This window comes from Chinchilla lanigera, unplaced genomic scaffold (genome assembly GCF_000276665.1).
Source record: "Chinchilla lanigera isolate Chin_1 unplaced genomic scaffold, ChiLan1.0 scaffold00081, whole genome shotgun sequence".
In the NCBI taxonomy this organism is placed as follows: domain Eukaryota; kingdom Metazoa; phylum Chordata; class Mammalia; order Rodentia; family Chinchillidae; genus Chinchilla; species Chinchilla lanigera.
The window spans coordinates 5,586,766-5,607,686 of NW_004955482.1; the positions used below are offsets into that span (position 1 = coordinate 5,586,766).

At 54.1% G+C, this 20,921-nt stretch overlaps 3 protein-coding genes across 12 annotated transcripts in view; 2 read left to right on the forward strand and 1 right to left on the reverse strand.

Moving 5' to 3' along the window:
- Positions 1–1,917: 1,917 nt before the first annotated feature.
- Positions 1,918–7,131, forward strand: Cdk2ap1 (cyclin-dependent kinase 2 associated protein 1; the record flags this gene model as incomplete). Its single annotated transcript, XM_013503557.1, is given in 3 exon segments — positions 1,918–2,015; positions 3,288–3,414; positions 6,390–7,131. Coding segments are annotated over 3 exon segments (293 nt in total), but the record flags the coding sequence as incomplete, so codon positions are not given.
- A 251-nt stretch (positions 7,132–7,382) lies between these two features.
- Positions 7,383–19,743, reverse strand: LOC102022292 (chromosome unknown open reading frame, human C12orf65). 3 transcript variants are annotated; one of them, XM_013503568.1, is made up of 4 exons: positions 19,519–19,602; positions 12,975–13,075; positions 10,702–11,008; positions 7,383–9,419 (listed from the first exon to the last, which is right to left on the reverse strand). In XM_013503568.1, exons 3-4 carry the CDS (start codon positions 10,981–10,983, stop codon positions 9,177–9,179), a joined length of 525 nt encoding a protein of 174 aa, XP_013359022.1. In that variant the 5' UTR covers positions 10,984–11,008; positions 12,975–13,075; positions 19,519–19,602; the 3' UTR covers positions 7,383–9,176. The 3 variants fall into 3 exon arrangements, 2 of the variants coding, with proteins under 2 accessions (XP_013359022.1, XP_005403110.1); XR_263834.2 differs by lacking the exon at positions 12,975–13,075 and adding an exon at positions 10,258–10,528 and having other exon boundaries at positions 9,333–9,419; positions 19,519–19,743; XM_005403053.2 differs by lacking the exon at positions 12,975–13,075 and having other exon boundaries at positions 19,519–19,743.
- A 47-nt stretch (positions 19,744–19,790) lies between these two features.
- The window catches only part of Mphosph9 (M-phase phosphoprotein 9), a 60,163-nt gene continuing 59,032 nt past the window's right edge, over positions 19,791–20,921 (forward strand). For 3 of the 8 annotated variants that reach the window (XM_013503560.1, XM_013503564.1, XM_013503561.1), the window contains exon 1: positions 19,795–19,964. The gene's annotated coding sequence lies outside the window, so the exon portion shown is untranslated. The other 5 variants (XM_013503558.1, XM_013503566.1, XM_013503567.1 and 2 more) reach the window with 3 other exon arrangements.

The window sequence follows — 20,921 nt, forward strand, 5'->3', positions numbered from 1 at the left end:
GGGGCGGGGAGCGCGCCCGGCCCCTGGAGCTTCCTGTCCTCTGCCAGGCCGCTCGCACACTGCGCTCATTGTGCGATGCGCCCGCCGGCCGCGCCTGCCTCTCTGCGGCCGCCCCGGCCACGTCCCTGCCTCCGCGGGGAGGAGTGGGCGCTTGTCCGGGCCCCTCCGCCGTCCGCGCGGAAGAAGGGACCGGCCTTGGCACAGTCAGTCACCTGCCGCTTCGCCCGTGTCTCAGCCATTGCCTGCCCTGCAATCCAAGCGGGGCGACGTCTTCCTCCTCCTCTCCCTCCCTGAGGTCCCCCGAACCAGGCCCAGTGCCTCACACTCTGGGGGCTGCCCTCTCCCTCCGGAGCACTGCCTCTAACACGTGGGAAACAGGCCCGGAGAGGGCAGGACCTGACGAAGGTGCACAGTCTGGCCTGGTGCCAGAGAGAAGGGGGCACCGGGAGGTGACAAACAGCGGTAGCTGAAGGGAGAGGGCAGGCGGCCTGTGGAGCTTGGGCACCATCCCGCTCCTGCGGGCGCCGCAGCCGAACTACTGTGGGTGCCCCAGGGTGACGGAGGACTGCGTCGCCTGCACCACCAGCCCGTGCCGGCCACCTCTGAAGGCTCAGGACCTTGAGATTTGGCTGGTGAGGGGGCCAGGGTCGCGGCTGCCCCTGCGCAGCGTGCCATCTGCTGACCGGGGCAGTTTGCCTCGGGGGAGGCCCCAGGCACGCTTGTCCTGCGTTCCTGTCCTGCACCCGTGTCCCCACAGCACGGCGTCTCGTCCTCACTTGAGAGCCGTGGAAACTGAGGCTCTTAGACGCGCTGCACTCTGCCCGGCCCAAGGTCGGACTTTGTGTCTGGATGTGAACTGGCCCCGTGGGGGATCAGGGCAGGCCTGAGGCTCAAAGGACACTGCAGGTGCCGTCCCCAGTTCCCGGGTAGAGGGCCCAGCCTTGGGGTCTCCGGCTGGGTGCTGTGCGCCTGGGGCCATGGGGCTGGGTCCTCTCCCTGTTCTGCAGCCTTTCTGAGCCCTGCCCCCCCATGCAGCTGGTCACTTGGCCAGCCTGGCACCAGCTGTCCATCCCGGGGGCCAAGTCCGCAGAGCCCGCTGTGTGCGTGAGACAGAGGCTGTTTGGCTCTGGGGTGGCGGGCGGGCAGCTGCTGAGGAGGGCTAGGTGCATTCTCCATGGCTACCTCTGTTTGTGATTCTGCAGGACGTCCACCGAGGGCCCGCCAAGGGCCACTTGGACGCCATCATGGGTCTGCCTGTCCCTCCCTGCTGCTACGTCCAGGGATGACGGTCTGGGCCAGGCCGAGGGTCCTTCTTGGTCCCTGATGCTGGCCCCGGACAGTGGCCCCGGACACTGCGTTGCGTCCTTGGACCCTGCCCTTGTCTCTTGAGGCGCAGGCCTGGTGGCACGGACTGTTGGCGTCCTGTTCCGCTTGGGCGGGGCGGCAGGCTCAGTGGTGCTTTGAGGGCTTTGTCTGGGCCCCCAAGGAGGCTGCCCCGTCGGAGCCCTGCCTTTGTGCGTGGTGCCGTCACCAGCCTGTCACCGCCGCACAGCTGGGGTCCTGGGGCCAGGAGCTTCCCTGCGAGAGGAATCTGAGCCCAGGGTGGCCCAGCCTTGGTAGCAGGTGGGCTCTGTGTCGGGGGTGTGGCTCTGGGCCGTCGGCCTCTGGTGAGCAGGGCCCAAGGACAGGAGACGGCAGGGATTAGGCTGAGGACACTGGAAAAGCACACTTAGGTAGCAGCGCTTGCCTGGAAGGTGCACGGTGGGACGGGGCCGTGTGTGGTCACCGTGTACCGGGTGGGGGGCGGTTGGCCACTGCAGTGACCTGGTTCTAGGTAGGCGGACCACCTTTGCAGGACCCAGCATCGCTACCTTACATGCAGCCAGGAGAGCCTTGACCCCTCTCTCTCCTCCACAGCTGGAAGTGTCCACTCGCCCTCCACCAGCATGGCCACGTCCTCCCAGTACCGCCAGCTGCTGAGTGACTATGGGCCACCGTCGCTCGGCTATACGCAGGTACAGCTGTGTGGGCCGGGCACTGCCTGGGAGGGCCGGGCAGCGCAGGAAGCCCTGGGACGGAGGGGCGACCAGGACTGCAGGTCACAGGGACACGGCGAGGTCACCACCCACATGTCTCCTGCGGCCCCCTCCTTCCTGTTTCTGTTCTGCTGGACTTGGGACCTCGAAGTGGGCCTGGGGGTCTCCACCGCCTCTGGAGCTGGTGGTGACAAGTGTGGTCCCCAAGCAAGCTGCTTGGTTCACGTCTGGCCCCACCACTTAAGGCTGGCGACCCCATACAGCAGCTTCACGGAGCCTGGGGTCCTTATCTGATAAGTGGGGCAACCCCAGGCCCATCCTCGGGAAGGAAGCCAGCCTGCACTATCCCTGGGTCCGTGAGGGACTCCTTGCCCCTGGGGTGGGGCGGCGTCATAGCCTTCCAGGCCCTGGTGGCCAGCCATAAGATTCCTTCCCTGCCATAGCCGGGTCCAGCATTCCGGGGTCGCCATGGAGCTGCTTCTCTGCCAGTGTGGCGCCAAGGTGGCCTGTGGCTCCCCTGCTATGCCCCGCCAGGCGGTCCAGTCCCGCCAGGGAAGGCAGGCGCGGGCCCGGGACCCGCCGAGGAGGTGGCAGTGGCGGGAAGATGGGCTGAGGCGCAGCCTGGAGCGACAGCGCCGAGCCCTGGCCTTGCGGCTCCGGCGCTGGGAGGCCCGGTGGCGGTCGCCCCTGGGGACCGGGCAGCTGCAGTGGGAGGAACAGCAGATCCTGGCCCTGCGGCTTAAGCTGGCTGCCGTGCGCCAGCCTGGGGCCGAGCAGGCTCAGGACAAGGAGGAGGATGAGGAGGAGGAGGACCAGGAGGAGACGCCTGTGGTGGCTGAGCCAGGCACCTCCCTGATCTGGGTGCTTGTGTGGGCCGAGGGTGCTGGGCTGCGGACGGGGTGTCCCCGGGCACTGTGCGGAGGGGTGGTGGGCGCATGCCTTGCATCGTGGACCCCTCTGGGTCACCAGAGCTGTGGTCCCGCTCTGCCCGGGCTGGCCTCTGCTCCCACTTGCTGTGGCGCTGCAGCCCGAGGGGCCTCCGGGAGGTGCGGTCTCCTGAGATGGCAGGCACCCCAGAGACAGGACAGGAGGGTGCGGAGCAGCTTCCTCACTGCGCTGTCCCCAGAAGGGGCGTGCTGGCCCAGCCCGTCCTGGGAGCCCAGAGCCTGTGGGCTCCGGAGGTGCTCGGGATCCTGACCGTGGCACTGGGGTCAGGTTCTATCCGCGTGACCCCTGTCACTCTGATTGCAGGGAACTGGGAACAGCCAGGTGCCCCAGAGCAAATATGCAGAGCTGCTGGCCATCATCGAGGAGCTGGGAAAGGAGATCAGACCCACGTACGCAGGCAGCAAGAGCGCCATGGAGAGGCTAAAGCGTGGTGAGCGTGCGCAGGCTGGGGGCTCCGCAGGCTGGTCCTCCGCCCGTTGTCCCTTTGCTCACTGTCAGGGAAGTTTTTGAAGCTGGGTATGGTGGTGCCGCCTGCAATCCTAGCTGCTTATGAGGCTGAGGCAGGAGGAATCGAAGTTTAAGGATTGTAAGTCTAGCATGAGTAACTTAGTGAATTACTGTAGTGAGAGCCTGGCTCAAACTATAATTTTAAAAAGGGGTAGGGATGTAGCTCAGTGCTCCCTGGGTTTAATCCTCAATATTGGTCCCCAATTTAGGAAAAAGGACAAAAGAAAAAGACCTGATATTCTGAGGACACCATTGGAGACAGGTGGGAGAGGCCCGGATGGGGGCCGGGGGTGGCTTGGACAGTGTGGCCAAGCGGGGTTCCCCACTGCTGTCACAGGCCTTCAGCTTCCTGGGCTATGTCTCCCCCTGCTCTGCTGCCCTTGGGGAACGCTATGGGAAGTGACTGCCTTGGCCTGGGGTTTAGGGCCCCACAGCGTCTGCAGTGTCTTTTGCTGTCACCTCCTTTCATCAGGGCCAGGGGAGGGTTGGGTCTGTCCTTGAGCTGGGCACCTTGAGGTTCTTTAGCAATTGGTGGAGGACAGCATCACAGAACACAAGGGACTCGTGCAGGGTGTGGAGGACGTTAGACAGCTCGTGACCTCGCGTAAGGTAGGTGGAAGGGATAGGAGAGTTTTTTTTGTTGTTTTTAGTTCTGAAGATTGAACCCAGGACCTTTGCATTGAGCTACCTTCCCAGTTCCCCAGGTCCTTTCATTTTTTGAGACAGGGTTGCCCAGGCTGATGTTGAGCTTGCCGCCCTCCTGCCTCAGCCTCCCAGAGTGCTGGGATCACAGGCATGCCTGGCCATGCCTGGGAGAGGATGTGTTTTAGAAAGATCCTGGGCTCATTTATGATCCAGAGGTGTGTGGCGGTCCTGGGTACGGGCTCCGGCCATGTTCAGTCTTGGTGGGCGGTGCCCGGATGAGAAGCTGGGCCAGTGCGTGGGGCGGGGTTAAGAGCTTCCTACCCTGGCCTCACTGGGGGGCAGATGGCTGTCAGTCTGTTCAGGGATCAGAGGACCTAGGGCAGTTCTGGCAGCTGGAGCCCTGGTTTCCCAAATGGGAATTCCTGGGGGGGGACAGTGGAGCCCAGAGTCTGGCAGGTGACTGCTACAGGGCCCATCCACAGTAGGGAGGAGACCCTGCACCAGCCCAGCCAGCAGCCACGCCCAGGCTGAGGTAGGTGTGTGTCCTGGCAGAGTGACAGCGACAGAGCCCTGGGAGAGTAGGGAGCGTTGTTTTCTTTTTTTGGCAGTGTTGGGGGTTACATCTAGGACTTCTGCACTGAGCTACATCCCCAATCCTTTTATTAATTAGTTTTTAGAGACCAGATCTAAGTCACTATGTTGCCCATGTAGATCCCAAACTTAAAATCCTGCCCCAGCTTCCCTGAGTGCTGGATTATAGCCATGTGCCACAGTGCCTTGCTTTGGTTTTGTTTTTTTATTTTTTTAAAGAATGGGGTTTCTGGCTGTGTTGCCCAGGCTGGTCCCAAACTCCTGGGCTCAAGTGATCCTCCTGCCTCAGCTTCCTCAGTAGCTGGGACTACAGGTGTACGACACTCTGGCAGGAACATTGTTGACAGGTTGGCAGACTACAGCCCATGAGCCAAGAATGATTTTTATAGTTTTTCTTTCTCTTTTTTTTTTTTGTGTGTGTGTCTTTTTGAGACAGGGTCTCATTATGCAGTTCAGTCTGGCCTTGAGCTATATAGCCCGGGCTGGTCTTGAACTCGAAATGATCCTCCTGCCTCAGCCTCCCGAGTCCTGGGATTACAGGTATGCACCACCACACTTGGCTTATAATTTTTCATGATTATAAAAAAAAAAGATTTTGGAGCCAGGTGTGGTAGCACACACCTGTAATCCCAGCACTCAGGAGGCTGAGGTGGTAAGATCTTGAGTTCAAGGCCAGCCTGGATACCTTTGGGAGTTCCAGGCCTGACTGCACAGAAACCCTGCTGTTCCTCTCAGAAAGAAAAAAAAAATTTTTGTGATATACAAAAAAAATCCTGTGAAATTCGACTTCAGTGTCCATAAGTGAGATTTAGTGGAATAAAGCCACATCCATTATGTCCACATTGTTTGTGGCTGCTCCCAATGTACGATGATTGAGTAGCTGTGATTTGTGTAGGCCCAAAAAGCCTACAGTATTTGCTCTTTGGCCTTACAGGAAGTTTTCTGGAGCTCTAGGCAGAGTATAAGATTTGTGAGATGTGGACTTCTAAGGTTTTTGTTTTTTGAGATGGTCTTGCTGCCACGTAGTTCAGCCTGCCTCAGCCTCCCAATGCTGGGATTGTAGGCAAGAGCAACCACGACCCTCAGGGACTCTCCTGTTAGCTGGTGACCTGGAGACATCAACCCGATGCCCTCTGGGAGATGTCTCAGCACAAACAGCGTTCTTGGTGTGTATAAATGAGTTTGTAGTCCATGAAGTTCAATGGAGGCAAAAAGAAAACGAAAGGTAACTGGCCAACCAGAGATAAGGGGGGATACATAGGGAGAAGGGCTCAGGAACCTGGGCACCCAGGCTTGGTGTCCTCTGGATCCCAGCCTGCACAGCTGGACATGTCCTCTTGCCTGGCTGACAATATAGGAGCCTCGCGGCCGCCTGGCCTGCAAATCCCTTAAAACCACTTCTATCTGGGTGTTTTCTGATGTTTGAGTTTTGGTTTTGAGACAGGGTCTTACTGTGTGCCAGGGCTGGTCTTGAACTCCTAGGGTGCAGATGGCCTTCCTGCCTCAGCCTCCGGTGTACCGGGACTTACAGGCACACCACGGTGCTTGACTTGTCTGGCACATGTGTAGATCCCCTGAGCGTCCTCAGGGTGCGAGGTTTCGGGGCGGGTTGCCAAGGGTGGGTCTGGCTGGCCCTGCTGACCTGGCCTTTGCTCCCCGCAGGCATCATCCACGCTCGAGGGCTGGTCCGGGAGTGCCTCGCGGAGACGGAGCGCAACGCCAGGTCCTAGCGGCCGCCGCCCGCAGACTCCATGCAGGAGGTGTTGCCGCCACTGCGGCGCAGGGAAACTCATTTTGGAAATGTTAACAGTTTAGTTTTTTTCTGCCATGGTTCGCTAGGCTCTGAACCTACAGTCTCAAAGAATGAGAAAAGATTTCACAGGGAATTCGGGTTTGCATCTGACGTAGTGAGGCCAACCCAGGGTTTTGTTTAGCATTGATTTAAAAGATGCACGTGACGTTATTATATTTTACAGCAAACCGTTGTTTGCGCCCAAGGTCCCAATGTCTCCCTTCAGTCTTTTCTGTTGAATACATTTACACCTCCCCGATCGATCGTTCTTTGCTCCTTGTCATAGACCCTGCTGCCCCAGGACTTGGTTCCGCACCGGCGCTGGACCCGGTGGGTCTGATGGGGCGGAGCCTCCTTGCTTCCGCATTTGCATGACTCTTAGCGCTTTGAAATCAGTTCTAAAAATGCACAAGTTATAAATACAGAAGAAAGAGCAACCGACTACACTTAAAACGGACCCTGGACACTCTCATATGAAGACTCTGTGTGTAGATTTCAGTTCTGCGTTTGCCCTAAGTTGATCAAAACATCCAGAAGAAAATGACTAAAACTGTTTGCATCTTTGTATGTATTTATTACTTGATGTAATAAAGCTTATTTTCATTAACAATTTGTATTATGATGTGGGTTCCTTGTAAAATTCTGATGTGCTGTCCTTTTATTTTATTTTATTTTTTTGAGACAGGGTCTCACTATGCAGTTCAGGCTGGCCTTGAGCTCACTTATGTAGCCCAGGCTGGCTTCGAACTTGCAACGATCCTCCTGCCTCAGCCTCAAGTGCTGGGATTACAGGCGTGCGCCACCACACCCGACCTGATGTGCTGTTTTATTACTTTTTTGTTTTGTTTTGTTTTTTTCTCCGGTACCAGGAACTGAACTCACGACCTTGCGCTTGCCAGGCAGGCGCTTTGCCGCTGAGCTAAATCCCCAGCCCCTGATGTGCTGTTTTAAAGCACCCTCCCTTTTTTGGTTTACTTTTTGAGACAGGTCAGGCTGAACTTCAACTCACTATGTAACCCTTATGATCTTCCTGCCTCAGCCTCCTGAGTGCTGGGATGACCGTGTGCACCACCATGCTGGACGCTTCTCAATGAGAAGCTGGTGCTCACCAGTCAAAGGCCATCTTCCCTTTGTGTCCTGATGCCGTGGCCCAGCTGGCCGGGGAAAGCACTTGTGTGCTTCAGTTGAGGCAGAGTGTGTTTGACAGCAGCAGATGCCACATGTGGTTGGAAAGAAAGTGGAAAACTTGAGGCTGCGAAGCTGACTCAGCAAATGGCCACCGCCCTCCACATCCTCGCTGGAGGCTGCTGCTCGTGCCTGCACGTTTCAGAGTTCCAGAGTATTTTTTGTGTCCTTGGTCAGTAAAGCATGCTGGGTCCAGTCACACTGACCCTAACTCGGCACGCTGGAGGACACACAACGGGACTGGGGCAGCAGTGTAGTGGGGAGGCGCTGGGTTTGAACCCTGGCACTGGAAACAAATGAAATCAAACCCCACCCCCAGTCAGTGTACAGGGGACGATGTTATTGTACAGCAAAAGTCGGACTTGGCCACACACGCTGTTCACAAGCTAAGAGTAAATGGCAAGCGCCTTAGTGACACCTTGGCCATCTTTTCCTCTTCTTCACAAGGTAACACTGCGCAGAGGCCTCCCAGTGGGTGACAAGCTACCACTAAATGCTGTTCATGATTGAGTTCTCCATGAAAATAGACCTTGCTAATACTAGTTTTATCCCTAAACAATTCTTTTTTTAGGCAGGGTATCACTGTATAGTCTATGCGGCCTTGAACTAATCCTCCTGCCTCAGCCTCCTGAGTGCTAGAACTACAGGCATGAGCCACCAAGCCTGGCTGCCAAGTAAGGTGGGATACACCTGTAGTCCCTGCTACAAGGGAGGCTGAAACAGGAGGGTCTTTTGAGCTCCAGAGTTGGGGCAGCAGTGAGATCACTGCTTGTTTTTTTTTTCATCGTTGGGCAGCTTCATGCATGCTGGGCAAGCACTCTACCACTAAGCTATGGCCCCAGCCCAAGACTCCTGTTTCTGCTGGGGATATAGCTCAGCGGCATAGCACCTGCCTGGCAAGCATGAGGTCGTGAGTTCAACTCTTATACAAAAAAAAGACTCCTATTTCTTTTTAAAAAGAAAGAAAGGGAGACCTAACTATTGCCCAGGTCAAGAATCAACAATGGCTATGCACAGTGGCACACACTTGTAATACCAGCTACTCAGAAGGCTGAGGCAGGAAAACCTCAAGGATCCTGTCTCAAAAAGGGCTGGGATATAGCTCAGTGGTACAGCACTTCTGGAACCAGTTTCCAGTTCTGCAAAGCAAAACAACTGCCAGCCCAGACGCCCCACCAAGGGCTGCGCCCAGGGAGCGCCTCAGCCCCTAGAGAAGCAGCTGCCTTTCACACTGAGGGCTTCCTCGGGATTCTTCTAGTTCTGCTCTCTTAAGTGTGCATCAGTGTCTGCTCCAGCTTAGTCTGAGTTAGTAGCTGGCCGTGAACTATGTAGCTGTGGCTGGTCTTGAACTGGTGGTGATTCTCCTGCCTCAGCCTCCTGAGCGCCTACATTCCAGGCGCACCTGCCCTAGCCCATCATTTACAAACTGATGGGAGTCGCCAGTGTTACTGCCTGTGTGCTTCCTGGCAGACTCAGTCGGCATCGGCAGTTCTTCCCACAGCAGCATTTCGACTCGACTCCCGTAGTTCTTTCAGCAGTTTCTTTTTTTCTAGAGTTTCCTTTGCTCTTTTCTTCCTTTCTTGCTTTTTCTTCTCTGCCTCTCGTTTCTCTCTGAGAACAGGACTGTTTTCACCATTGTAGAAAACATCCACTTTTTCCTGTAGGATTTTCCGAGCTAGCTTCCTGTTCTGGTCCACAGATCTCGTCTGATGGCACTGCAAGACATGAGTGACAACGTGAATGCCACAGGGTGTCAGGGGCGGGGCCTCAGCAGTCACTCCAGCCCAGTCCCTTTACAGGCAGGGACAAACCCAGCAGGCAAAGCAGTGAAAACCAGATCCTCCCTGCCTGGGCCTGTGACCTTGCCTTCTCACTTCACTTTTCTTTCCTTTTCTATTGTTTTTTTAAAGACGAGTTCTTACTATGTAGCCCAGGCTGGCTTTGAACTCACAGCGATCCTCCTCCCTCAGCTTCCTGAATGCTAGGATCACAGGCCTGAGCCACCATGCCCAATTCCTGCACCCCACTTATATTAAGTGGCTTTCATTCCAATTATTCTTTTTTCTTCTTCTTTTTTCTTTGAGACAGGGTCTCACTATGCAGTTCAGGCTGGCCTCGAACTCACAGTGATCCTCTTGCCTCAGCCTCCAGAGGGCTAGAGTTACAGGTGTGCGACACCACGCCTGGCTGTGATTATTCTTACAATTAATGTTTTTGGTTGCTGTTTGTGAAGGATGGGCTTGGAGCTGGGGATATAGCTCAGCAACACAAGTGCCTGCCTGGCAAGCACAAGGTCCTGAGTTCGATTCCCGGTACCTTTAAAAAAAAAAAAAGAAGGGATAGGCTAAACCAGTGTTACTCAAAGCTCTCAGCTGGGCCTGGTAGTGCATGCCTGTGATCCCAGCACTCAAGGAGACTGAGGCAGGAGGATCAATGGCCAGCCTGGGCTACACAGTGAAAAGTTCAAGGCCAGCCTGAAGTACACACTGAGACCTTGTTTCAAAAAAAAGACCAAAAAACGCCCCCCCAAAACAAAAAAAAAACCCCACAAACCTCTAAAAGGTTTGCCACCAGAGGACTAAGCGAATCGAGGCCTCCAGCTGTGGCCAGGGACACCCCCCCACGTGGCCTCGGGTCCCATCTGGGGGACACACAGCATCTTTCTCCTTAGCTGCACAGCAGCCGGGGCACCAAGGCTTGGTTAGTGCTGGCAAGACGCAAAGCTGGCAGACGGACGGAAGGGCAAGCACAACTCTGAGGCTGTCGCAGAGGACCCCCAGGAGTTTCCACCGAGTTTCAGGACTTTGCTGCTCACATGTGAGTGCTGTCGAGGAGGAAAGGCGGTGGTGAAGGTTTCCTCAGAAGGCCGCCGGTGGTTAGCAGGACACACACACACACACACACACACACACAGCCTTGTCCGCAGCGCCCTCCACAGCAGGCGCCCTGGAACCCATTCCTGTCCCCTCCACAACCCCTCCCGCCCGAGGCCTCTACCTTCACGACCAGCCCCGAGGGCACGTGCTTCAGCACCACGCAGTTGCTGGTTTTGTTGGTGGCTTGGCCCCCGGGCCCGTGTCCCTTCACAAACTGCTCCTCCAGCTCGCTCTCGTCCAGGGGCAGCAAGGCAGGGCCGTCCCTCTTGCTGGCCACCTGCAGCGCTGTGGCAGCACCTCCCGGGGACAGCAGCATCCGCTTCTCCCCAAGCGCAAGGCCCCAAGGCCCCGAGCACACTCTGGCCAGCGCCGCAGGACCTCGCAGTAAACCCAAGGCACTCATCAGAAGCGTGGGCGCTTGCCGGGACCTAAAGTGCACAGGGAGAAGGCCAGGTTTTCAGTAGGATCTATGCCTCTCACGATGGTGCTTCAGAGGCACAGACAGCTTTTCATACAGTCCAGTCAGCAGCTCTGAACCAGGTGTGGTGGTGCATGTCTGTGATCCCAGTGCTCCAGGGAGGCTGAGGCAGGAGAATCACCATGAATTGGAGGCCAGGCTGGGCTATATAGTGAGTTTGAGGCCAGCCTGGGCTTCACAGTGAGCTCAAGGCCAGCCTGAACTATGTAGTGAGACCCTCTCTCAAAAAAACCAAACCAAAATAATCACGAGTAATACCCACCTTCTTTAGGGTATTCAGGAGACTGTGGAGCCAGACACTTTCCAGCCCGCCCCGCCCCTGCGTTCTCACCGGGCAGCCTATAAATATTTCCCGCTAACAGACCAAAAATATCTCAAAGCACCAGAGGTGCTGTTTTCTCGGGAAGGTTTTGAGTGTGAAAGTCAAATGGGGCTGTAATTTAATAAAGAAACATGAAATAGTACATCAAGCAAGCACTGAGATCTGAGTCGAGTGGCAGTATCTCCGCGTGTGCGTCTGCGATCAGAAGGTAAAGGCGGCGGTGTGCGTCTGTTTTGCAGCTGAGCTCCAACAGTCTGACACAGTAAACTTTCCTATCAATCACTGTCATGATTGTTGTCTTCGAATGTTTCCAGTTTCAGGGATTTGAATGGGAACATCTGCTCCCCGGGACGCGTTGCCAGTAATGTAATCCAGCTGGTCGTCATCGTGTGGCTCGCCAGACTGCAGCTTTCACCGAGGGGCCCGTGTGGTTCGGGGCACCCCGAGGCGCGGTGAGGGCGCGAGCTGGACTCTGGTGTGAAGGAGCTGCCACACCCCTCAGAGAGTGAGGCCTCCGAGCAAGTACGGGGGCTGCTGGGGAGTGAACCCTGGGCCTCGCGCACACTGAGCCAAGGTTTAATCAATGATCTGGGGCATGGCATGAGGTAAGGTTGCAACAACTTCGCTGACAAGCGAATGCGACAAGGACTAACAGCTGTGAGAAGGTGGTGACTCCTGTGGGCCTTTGCGTTCTCCCAGCATCCAAAAAGCAAGAGGGTTTGAAAGGTTTCCCACGTGAACGGGGCGAGTCACCACCTGGCCCTGCTGTCCTGCTTGGAAGATGGGCAAATGCGCCCTTCTCCACCCTCACATATGCGGTAAGAGAGATTAGGGAGGACCCAGGTGTGGCGGTGCACAGCTGTCGCCCCAGCACTGTGGGAAGCTGGGGCAGGACCACAAATTCAAACCCAGCCTGGCACCTAAGCAAGACTTGTGTCAAAATAAAAAACAAAACGGACTGGGGACGTGCCTCAGTGGTTGAGCACTTGGCTGGGAGAGTGTTCGGCCCTCTCTTCCACCCTCAGTACTGGAAAGCACTTGGCTGTACCTCTGGAGGCTCCAGGTCGAGCTTCCGTGCAGCCTGGCAGCAGGACCGGGAGCCACAGGTGCCCTTGCGGCTCGGGTCTTCCTGAGGAACACGCAGGCACTGAACTCGGGGGTGCCGCTGCCCACGGGCCCTGGCAGCCACTGGCCTCCCCCCAGCTCACCCCTCGCCCACTGCCAGCTGCGACTGCACACCTGAGTTCCAGGTAAGGGGCTGCTTATTGAAGACACTTCCTGTTTAAATGCAAGCTTCTCGTCAGGCCAGCAGACACTGAAATGCCCCTGGTCACCTTTATAGACTGACACCGCCAAGCCCCTCTGCTCTATTTCCGTGAGAAAAGCCTGGAATGAGACAGAACATATTTGTTTTGCCCTATTTTAAGCAAATTTTGAGGTAGGATCTTGCTTAGTAGCCCAGGTTGAGCTCAAACTTGTCATGTCACTGCCTCAGCCTCCCCAAGCGCTGGGATCATGGGATCCCACCACGCCTGGGATCCTGACACCCTTTTCAAGCTTTACACGGCTGCTAGTTTTCACGTCCATGACTGACCTTCCGGTCTAAGCCCACTGTGACATTCTCTGGGTTCTGCCAGTCCTGGTGGGTGATAGTTAACAGCTGGTCAGCGGCTCGGCAGCTGGGAGGGGCTGGCACTGAAACACAGAGTGTAAGCGATAGCGCAGATGGGCTCTGAAACTGCTTTTGTTCACTGTGTGTGAAATATCTTAGCAGTACCCTCAAGGAAAGATAAACAATACACCCGGACACTTTCTCTGAAATCTCTTCAGGAAACTAGTATGTGTGATAGCGTGAACGTCCCCTTCCTCCGTCTCCTTTCAGTCGGCAGAACACAGCTCCTTTGTGTCACGCGGCTGGTCCCCAGAGTGGACCCACTGTGGAACCTGAGCCAAGGCCCCTCCTGGGGCTCCTCTTCCGCTAGGTGGTGAATGTGACCAGCCAGGGCGGCACTAGGACACGGCGCAGGGACAAAGAGAGGAAGCTAGTCTGAGGCAGGCGTGTCCCAGACAAAGGACAGAGAGAGCACTGTCATCAGCTGCCTTGTCACAGCCCACCGTTTCAGATCTCATCCTCCTGTCCTGATTCCGAGCTGGCAGACACCCTGGAAGATGTCCCACTCCACTGAAGTTCAAGAAGGTCCCCAGTGTCCGGTGACTGGCTGCTTTGTTGAACGGCTAGTTCCAGCGGCCAGTCAGCCGATCCTAGACATTTCTAATGTCTCCCGCAGCTCTGGCCCCACTCCAGTGGCTGCTAAAAATGGCAAGCGTCCCCGAAGCCCAAAGAATACGGATTGGATTTCAGTTCTTGTGATGCCCACAGAGCAACCTAAAGTCTTTAGGGAACAATAAAAGCTCAAACTGTAGCTCCTAGTGACAGTAAAAAAGAGAAAAGGCAAAATGGTAAAAAGAAGCGTGAGTCTAGGGAAAGCGGCCGTCAGGCCGGCTCTGCCCTACTTCCTCTCTGACGCCGGGCTCTCATTAGGGCTGACTCCGCAGCCTGATCCCCCCGGCCCTACTCTTCCTCTGATCAAAGCTCCGCACTCAGCAGCGGCCGGGGTTTAGATGAAAGCCCCTCTGTGGTCCGAGTCCTTTCCAGCTTGCTCAACTTCAGAGATGATGAGTCTGTCGGTGTTAAAAACAGGAATGTTACTTGGTCCAGTGAATATTTTAAACATCTTCTGAGAGGCAGGACGCCTGGACCATAAAGAGACATCGTGACATCTACAGACACAACAGCTGCCACAGCCCAGGATGAGGCACCACAGAGCAGTGCTGCTCACCCTTTGCTGTGCTGGAGTCATGCGGGCTGTCACTCTGCTAAGTGGCCTGGCTGCCACCGGACCTAGCACCTCCACTGTCAACCTAAAAAAGCTGTGGGCCTGGCCTGTCTGACTCTGTGACAAGGCCTGGGACTGGAGTGATCCCAGGTTACTAGGTTAGGAGGCAGCACACACCTGTAGACCCAACATTCTAGTAGGCTGAGGCAGGAGGATTGAGAGTTTGAGACCAGCCTCGTTTCAAAATAAAAAACAAAACAAAACAATTGGCTGGGCATGCAGCTCAGTGAGAAGACCTTGGGTCCAATTCCTAGTAGCAAATAAACAACCCCCAAATCAAACCAAAACCTAGATATAGGCGGTGACACTGTGTTGTCAATAGCCCTGATACCAGGGAAGGTGGCAGAGATGGTAATGTCTCATGTCTCTAAGAAAGACAAAGCGTTTCTGATGTGAATCTATTGTTAGGAAAGCATAGAATTTGATTCTGGACCTGCCTTCTGGGTCTGTTTATCTAAAATTCACTTTCACTATTGTGTGTGTGTGTGTGTGTGTGTGTGTGTGTAGGGCATTGAGACAAGGTCTTGCTGTGTGGTCCAGGCGGGCCTCAAACTCACAGCGATCCTCCTGCCTCAGCCTCCCAAGTTCTGGGATGATAGGTATGCGCCAGCAAGGGTGGCCAACTAAGGGCTTGAGAGAGGATGCTGCCTGTGTTCTGGTGCTCAGTATTGTCTGACTAAAAGATCACTGTAAATGTGGTCTGTACTGCGGTAGTATTCAAGGTCAGTGCACCCAGCAGAGTGCTACTGGCCACATGTAGAGTTCTAGGTTTTTGAGCAGTGACATTAAAAATAATAAAAAGAAACTGATTAAACTAATATATTTAACTCAAGATTTAAAAAGTATTATTTGAACATATACTGTTAAAACCAGGTGTTACGTTCTTTTTTCAAATGCTGTCTTCAATATCTGGGGGTGCTGGGTACAGTGGTGGACATCTGTCATCCCAGCACTCTGGGACGCTGAGGCAGTAGGATCCCAAGTTCAAGTCCAGCCTAGGCAACTTAGTGATCGTGTCTTAAAATAAAAAATAAGCCCAGTGTGAAGACCCTCATTCAGTTTGCCATTTAAAAATCAGTCTGGGGCCGGGGATACAGCTCAGCAGCACAGCGGCTGCCTGGCAAGCATGAGGTCCTGAGTTCAATTCCTGGTACCAAAATATAAAAAAATAAATAAATAAAATACAAACCAGTTTGGGCGATGTTTGCGCTTAAAGCACATCTCAGTGTAGACCAGCCATGCTTCCGTGGTCTCTAATTATGTGCTGGTGGCCAGGGAACTGGAGGCTGGGGCTCTAGCTCTCGCTGCTCGAAGTGTGGTCTGCAGGCAAGGCTGGTAGCAGCCCAGGGAAGCATGTCAGGAACGCGGACTCAGGCCTTGTCCCAGCTGCATCTCAACAAGATTCCAAGGTGATTTCGAGCCCTAGGTAAGTGTGCCAAGCTTTTTTCTGGGACACAGGAATTGACAAGTTAAGGCTGTAGGACGGATGTGTTTCTTCTCAGTGTGGGGCATGGAATCTTGGGCCTTGCGTGTGCTCAGCAAGGGCTCTGCACTGACCGACAACCTCAGCCTCCAGAGTTCTGGTGCCCTCTGCAAGATGTGAGGGAAGAGAACAGAGCTTTTTCCTGGTCTTTTACCTGGAGCTCGTCCTCTTGTTCCAAAGTCTGTGACCCTTAGGAAGGCCGATGTCCCCACAAGGAGCCATGGGCAGTAAGGGTCAGGCTGGAAACAGACCACGAGACTACGAACTTCCCTAGGCTTCGGGCATCACAGGAACATAAAGCACCTCGAACCCGAGTTCGGCTCACAGATTTACCTCCTGCAAGGAGGGCACGGCCGATCCTGCAGGGAGCGCAGAGCATCGGTGTTGACAGGGGACAAGTGAGAAAGGGGCCCACTCCAGGTCTGGTCTAAACAGAACCGCCTCAGTGCTGCCGCGTTTGAGAGATAACTGATGAAATATACAACGAGAAAAGCATCCAATCACATAATGCCAACAACCTGTACATTTTTGTTTTTTTGAAACAGGATCTCACTATGCAGTACAGACTGGTCTTGAACTCACTATGTAGCCCAGGCTGACCTTAAATTCATCCTCCTGCCTCAGCCTCCTGTGTGCTGGGATTACAGGTCTGAGTCAATAAGGTTTTAAATTTTTGAAACTAAATTTATTCTTTCCACAGCTTGTTTCACTACCTTTCATGACATCTCCAGATCTCTTTCTCAGTTCCTTATAAACAGTAGCTCATTTTCCTTACCTCTTTCTTTTTGACACTTCCTCCCATTTTCTGTCCCAGAAAGACCACAACGCAGAGGAACGTGAGCTCTGTAGTCATCGTGTCCTGCGACCAATGTCTCAGCTCCGTGACTGACTCATTATGCAGTGCAGGCCACATACCCTCATCTGCAAATGGAGCTGACAGCGCCCAGAGAACAGAAGCACACAGGTGGCCACAAGGACCAAGCTTCTCTGCTCATTAAACAGCACTCAGCTCCTGGCTACACAGTGGAGGAGCCTCTGACATCCAGCTACGTTGGTCTTAAGGCATCAACCCAGCCTGCACACTATTTCACTGACGTTTTTGTTTGTGAGACAAGGTCTTGCTATGTATTTCAGGCTGGCGTCAAACTCAAGGCGATTCTCCTACCTCAGCCTCTCTGGTGCTTGTATGACAGGCATGTGCCACCACACCTGGGCTATCTCATGAGTGAAAATGAACTTAGAAGAATAACTGACAGATTATCTTACTTGGTATGATCTAGTTGAAGAAGTACCATCCAACTGCTAAAGTCACGCCATTTGGTGAGGTCATAATTCTGATCTATGAAATCAGGTGCCAAGGAACTCATTATGATGCCTACATACAGCCTGATTTCCCCACAGGCTCACAGTGAAAGATAAAACCACCCACAGCAAATCTGTCCTAGTCCAAGCAAAAATGTCTTTAGGGATTCTAGAATGCTATATAGTACCAAAAAAAAAAAAAAAAAAAAAAAGAAAAAAGAAAAAAGAAAAAGAAAGAAAGAAAGATATGAAAGATAAAACAATTTAACTGTAAGCCTGGTATGGTGGCCCATGTCTGTAATCCTAGCACTTGGGAGGCTGAGGCAGGAGGACCACCATAAGGTTAAGGCCAGCCTGGGCTACACAGTGAGAGCCTGTTTTAAAAACAAAGAAATTGAGCTGGGCATGGTAGCATAAGCTTGTAATCCCAGCACTTGGGAGGCTGAGGCAGGCAGATCATTGTGAGTTCAAGGCCAGCCTGGGCTATGCAGTGAATTCAAGACCAATCTGAACTGCATAATGAGGCCCTCTGTCAAAAAGACAAAAAAAAAATTCAAATGTAGGAGTCTGGGTATAATCCAGTGATAGAGCAACTGCTTAACATTCACAAGGTCCTGGATTCAATTCGGGAAAAACACACATATTAAATGTAAATCCAATAATTTTCTATGTTTAATAAAAAGGGCTGGGAGTACAGATCAGTGGTAGATCACAGGCCCAGCATATTTGAGCCTCAGGTTTCAACCCCTATTACTACAAGAGAAAGACACAAAGTGACATCCTGTTTGACAGATACTATAGGCCTCAAACCATTGTCAGCCCAACTTCTGAATCGCCTGATTAATGTGAAAGAGCTCTACTCAAAAGATGTCAAGTTGATGCCTTCAAGACAAACAATATACTTCAAAACTTGATGTTACAAAGAACTTATAGCCAGGTGTAGTGGCATATGCCTGTAATCCCAGACTCAGGAGGCTGAGGTAGAAGGATCCCCATGGATTTGAGACTAGCCCGGAAAACAGAGTGAGACCTTGTCTGAAACAACGATGACAACAAACAATAATAATTTAAAAAAGACAAGCAAATTAAAAAGAAAGTATGTAAAAAAAAAAAATTAGCAAGCCAGGATTGGTGGCGCATGTCCATAATCCCAAACTCTGTGAGAGGCTGAGGCAACAGGATTACAAATTAAAACCCAACTTGGGCAATTATCATACTGTTTTAAAAAATAAAGGGCTAGGGATGTAGCTCAGTTTTTTATTTTATTTTATTTTTTTTGGTACCGGGAATCAAACTCAGGACCTTTTGCTTGCCAGGCAGGCACTTGTGCCACTGAGCTATATCCCCGGCCCTGTAGCTCAGTTTGAAGGCACTGGATTCAATCCCCATACTGGAAAAAAAAAAAAAAAAAAGTCACACTGCTAAAAACAAAAATCAAAATATCCACTCCCAAAATAACCAATCCCATCAGAGGTCATAGCCAACAGCCATCAACTGTCTACTGCATGGTTAATAACTCATCATCACTAGTTGCATTTGGGTTAGTATTTTTCTTAGTAGAGAAACACAGCCTGGAGCTGTCTCAGGAATTCACACTTCTCAGTTCTTTTGCGAGTGTGAAATCATAAGGTGTCTCTGCATTTTGTAACCAAGTGAAATTAGCTGATAAAACTGCTTCCGCTTTTCTCCTTTGGTGGCCTTAAAATATGGTCCGTGAAAACAGCAGTGTGCTTACCAATCGTGGGTTTGCTTTGTGACACAAGCCTAAAATATGGACCGGTGGACTAAACCCGCATTAGTAGTGGGGGAGGGCTTCAAGTTATATAAGCCTGAGATCTGACCTACACTGGTGGGGATTTGGATGGAGACAAAGTTGCACTGTTGAAAAATAATGAGAAGGTATTCTGAAGAGGCGCAGGTGGGATGGGGTGATCCCCGGCACGTTTGTCATCCCAAGGGCAAACACATTCCCCATGCTGGTTTCTCAGCGCCACCTCTGGCACCCTTAAGGGACCGTGCCTGCGAGTGACAGCTTGGGTCAGGACGCCGGGGCAAGGCTGAGCGCCCGAAGGACCTGAAAGGCTGACCAGCCTGCCGCTGCGCGGGGACAGGGCGGCAAGGCGGGCTCTCCGCAGCCCTCTCCAAGCCTGGCAACCACGCGCCACTCCTCCGACGGACCCGACTCTCCTGGGGCCTCCGCGGAGCCGTTTTCTCCGGGCGGTGAGTTCTTCTCTCCGCCCCAGCAGCTCAGGGTAAATCGAGTCCTGGGAAAACTCAACTCAGGGCTCCACGGCTGGCTCCACCTCCCCACCAGCGAGTCTTCAGGTAAAATGGCAGCGCGACTCACGGTCCCGAGACGGGGAAAACTCAGGCACCCTCTCTCCCAGTCCTCTCTCCCAAGGCCCGGAGAGTCGTGGGCAGCCGTACGGGTGCCTGCCTAGCGCACGGACGCTTACCTGGTCTCAGAACTGGCCTCCAGCTGGAAACGTTCAAGGAGAACCCCAAACCACTGCAAAGCCCGAAGCGCAAGCGCGTTCCGGGCTCTGCGCACGCGCCGTACACTTGCCGCGCCTTCCCTCACTGGCTGGAGGCGCATTCTCAGTAACTGCGCATGCGAGAAGCTGAGGTTTCTTTCCCGCGTGGGAGTGGTAGGTGCCCAGAGAACCAATCAGAGGGGACAGGTTGATGCAAGCCCCGCCCTCCTCCGGCCTCCCTGGAGTCGGACCTCAGAGAGCGAGCTGCGCGTCAGGGAAGAAGGTCGACTCGCGCCGTTCGGCTGTCTCCGCCCCCTCCCGAGCAGCCAATCGCGGATGATGCGCCGGGGGCACGCACGCTCCTTCGAGTTTTAACGGTCGCGAGAGGCCAGTCGCCCTGCTCTGACTGCTGTGGAAGCGGCGGTCAGGTAAGTGGCGCTCCTCCTGCGGGGAGTTGCCACCGCGGGACGGGGGGCGAGACTTAGAAGAGTACATTTAGGTGGAACCCTGAGTCTGCTGATGGGCTAGGCCCTGACGACCAAGACAGGTGACCGACCCCGCCGGAGCCCGCTGGTGTGTGGGGGCTGTGGCGTGCTGCGAGCGCCTTTTCTAGACTCGGTGCCCTTGAGTGACACCCGCGCGACCCAATCGCAGAGCGCCCTTCCCGAGGGGCGGGGGGCTGGTGGGTTCTTTTTATTTATTTATTTTTGACCTGCTGCCTGTGCTTCCTTTGGAAATCACGATGTCGCCGCCGTGGCTTCTCCTCCTTGGTATCTGTGTCCCAGGCAACTGCATGGGGTTCGTTATCGCCTGTCCACTAGGACCCGGCCTCTTCCACGGCGACCGAGGTCTGGCTATGAGGGCGACTGTGTCACGAAATGGTCCCAACCCTGGAAATTATCCCAGCGGAGCGGGCGCCTCGTTAACTTTCAGATTGCTGGTCGAACCCGGTGACTCGTCCCCTTTGCCCAGTCCCCGTTCCTGCGGGGGTGGGGTGGGGGGTGGGGGTGGAGGCGTCCTAGTTTACTGCTGGAAAATATAAAAATGTCTGATCCTCTATTCATTCCCTGTCAAGTTTGTCTCACCTTTCAAAATTCAGCACCGTTACAGGGTTTAAAAAAAAAAAAATCTCTTCTTTCTTTACCCCTCCCCCCCGCCCCGCCATCCGGAGAAGCATCTGAATTTCTCGAGGTTTTCCATCTGCATCTGCTGCATCCGGTGACCTCAGCGGGGAAAATAGAAAGGGTTGGAGCTCCGCCTCCCTGGAGAACTGGCCTTTCCCTGGTATTAGAGCGGGGTGATTGGAAGCCAGGTGCTCGTTGCCCACTTGGAAGGGGCCGCAGCTCCTGGCTTTTTCAATGCCTCATTTGTCGTAGTGATGGGCT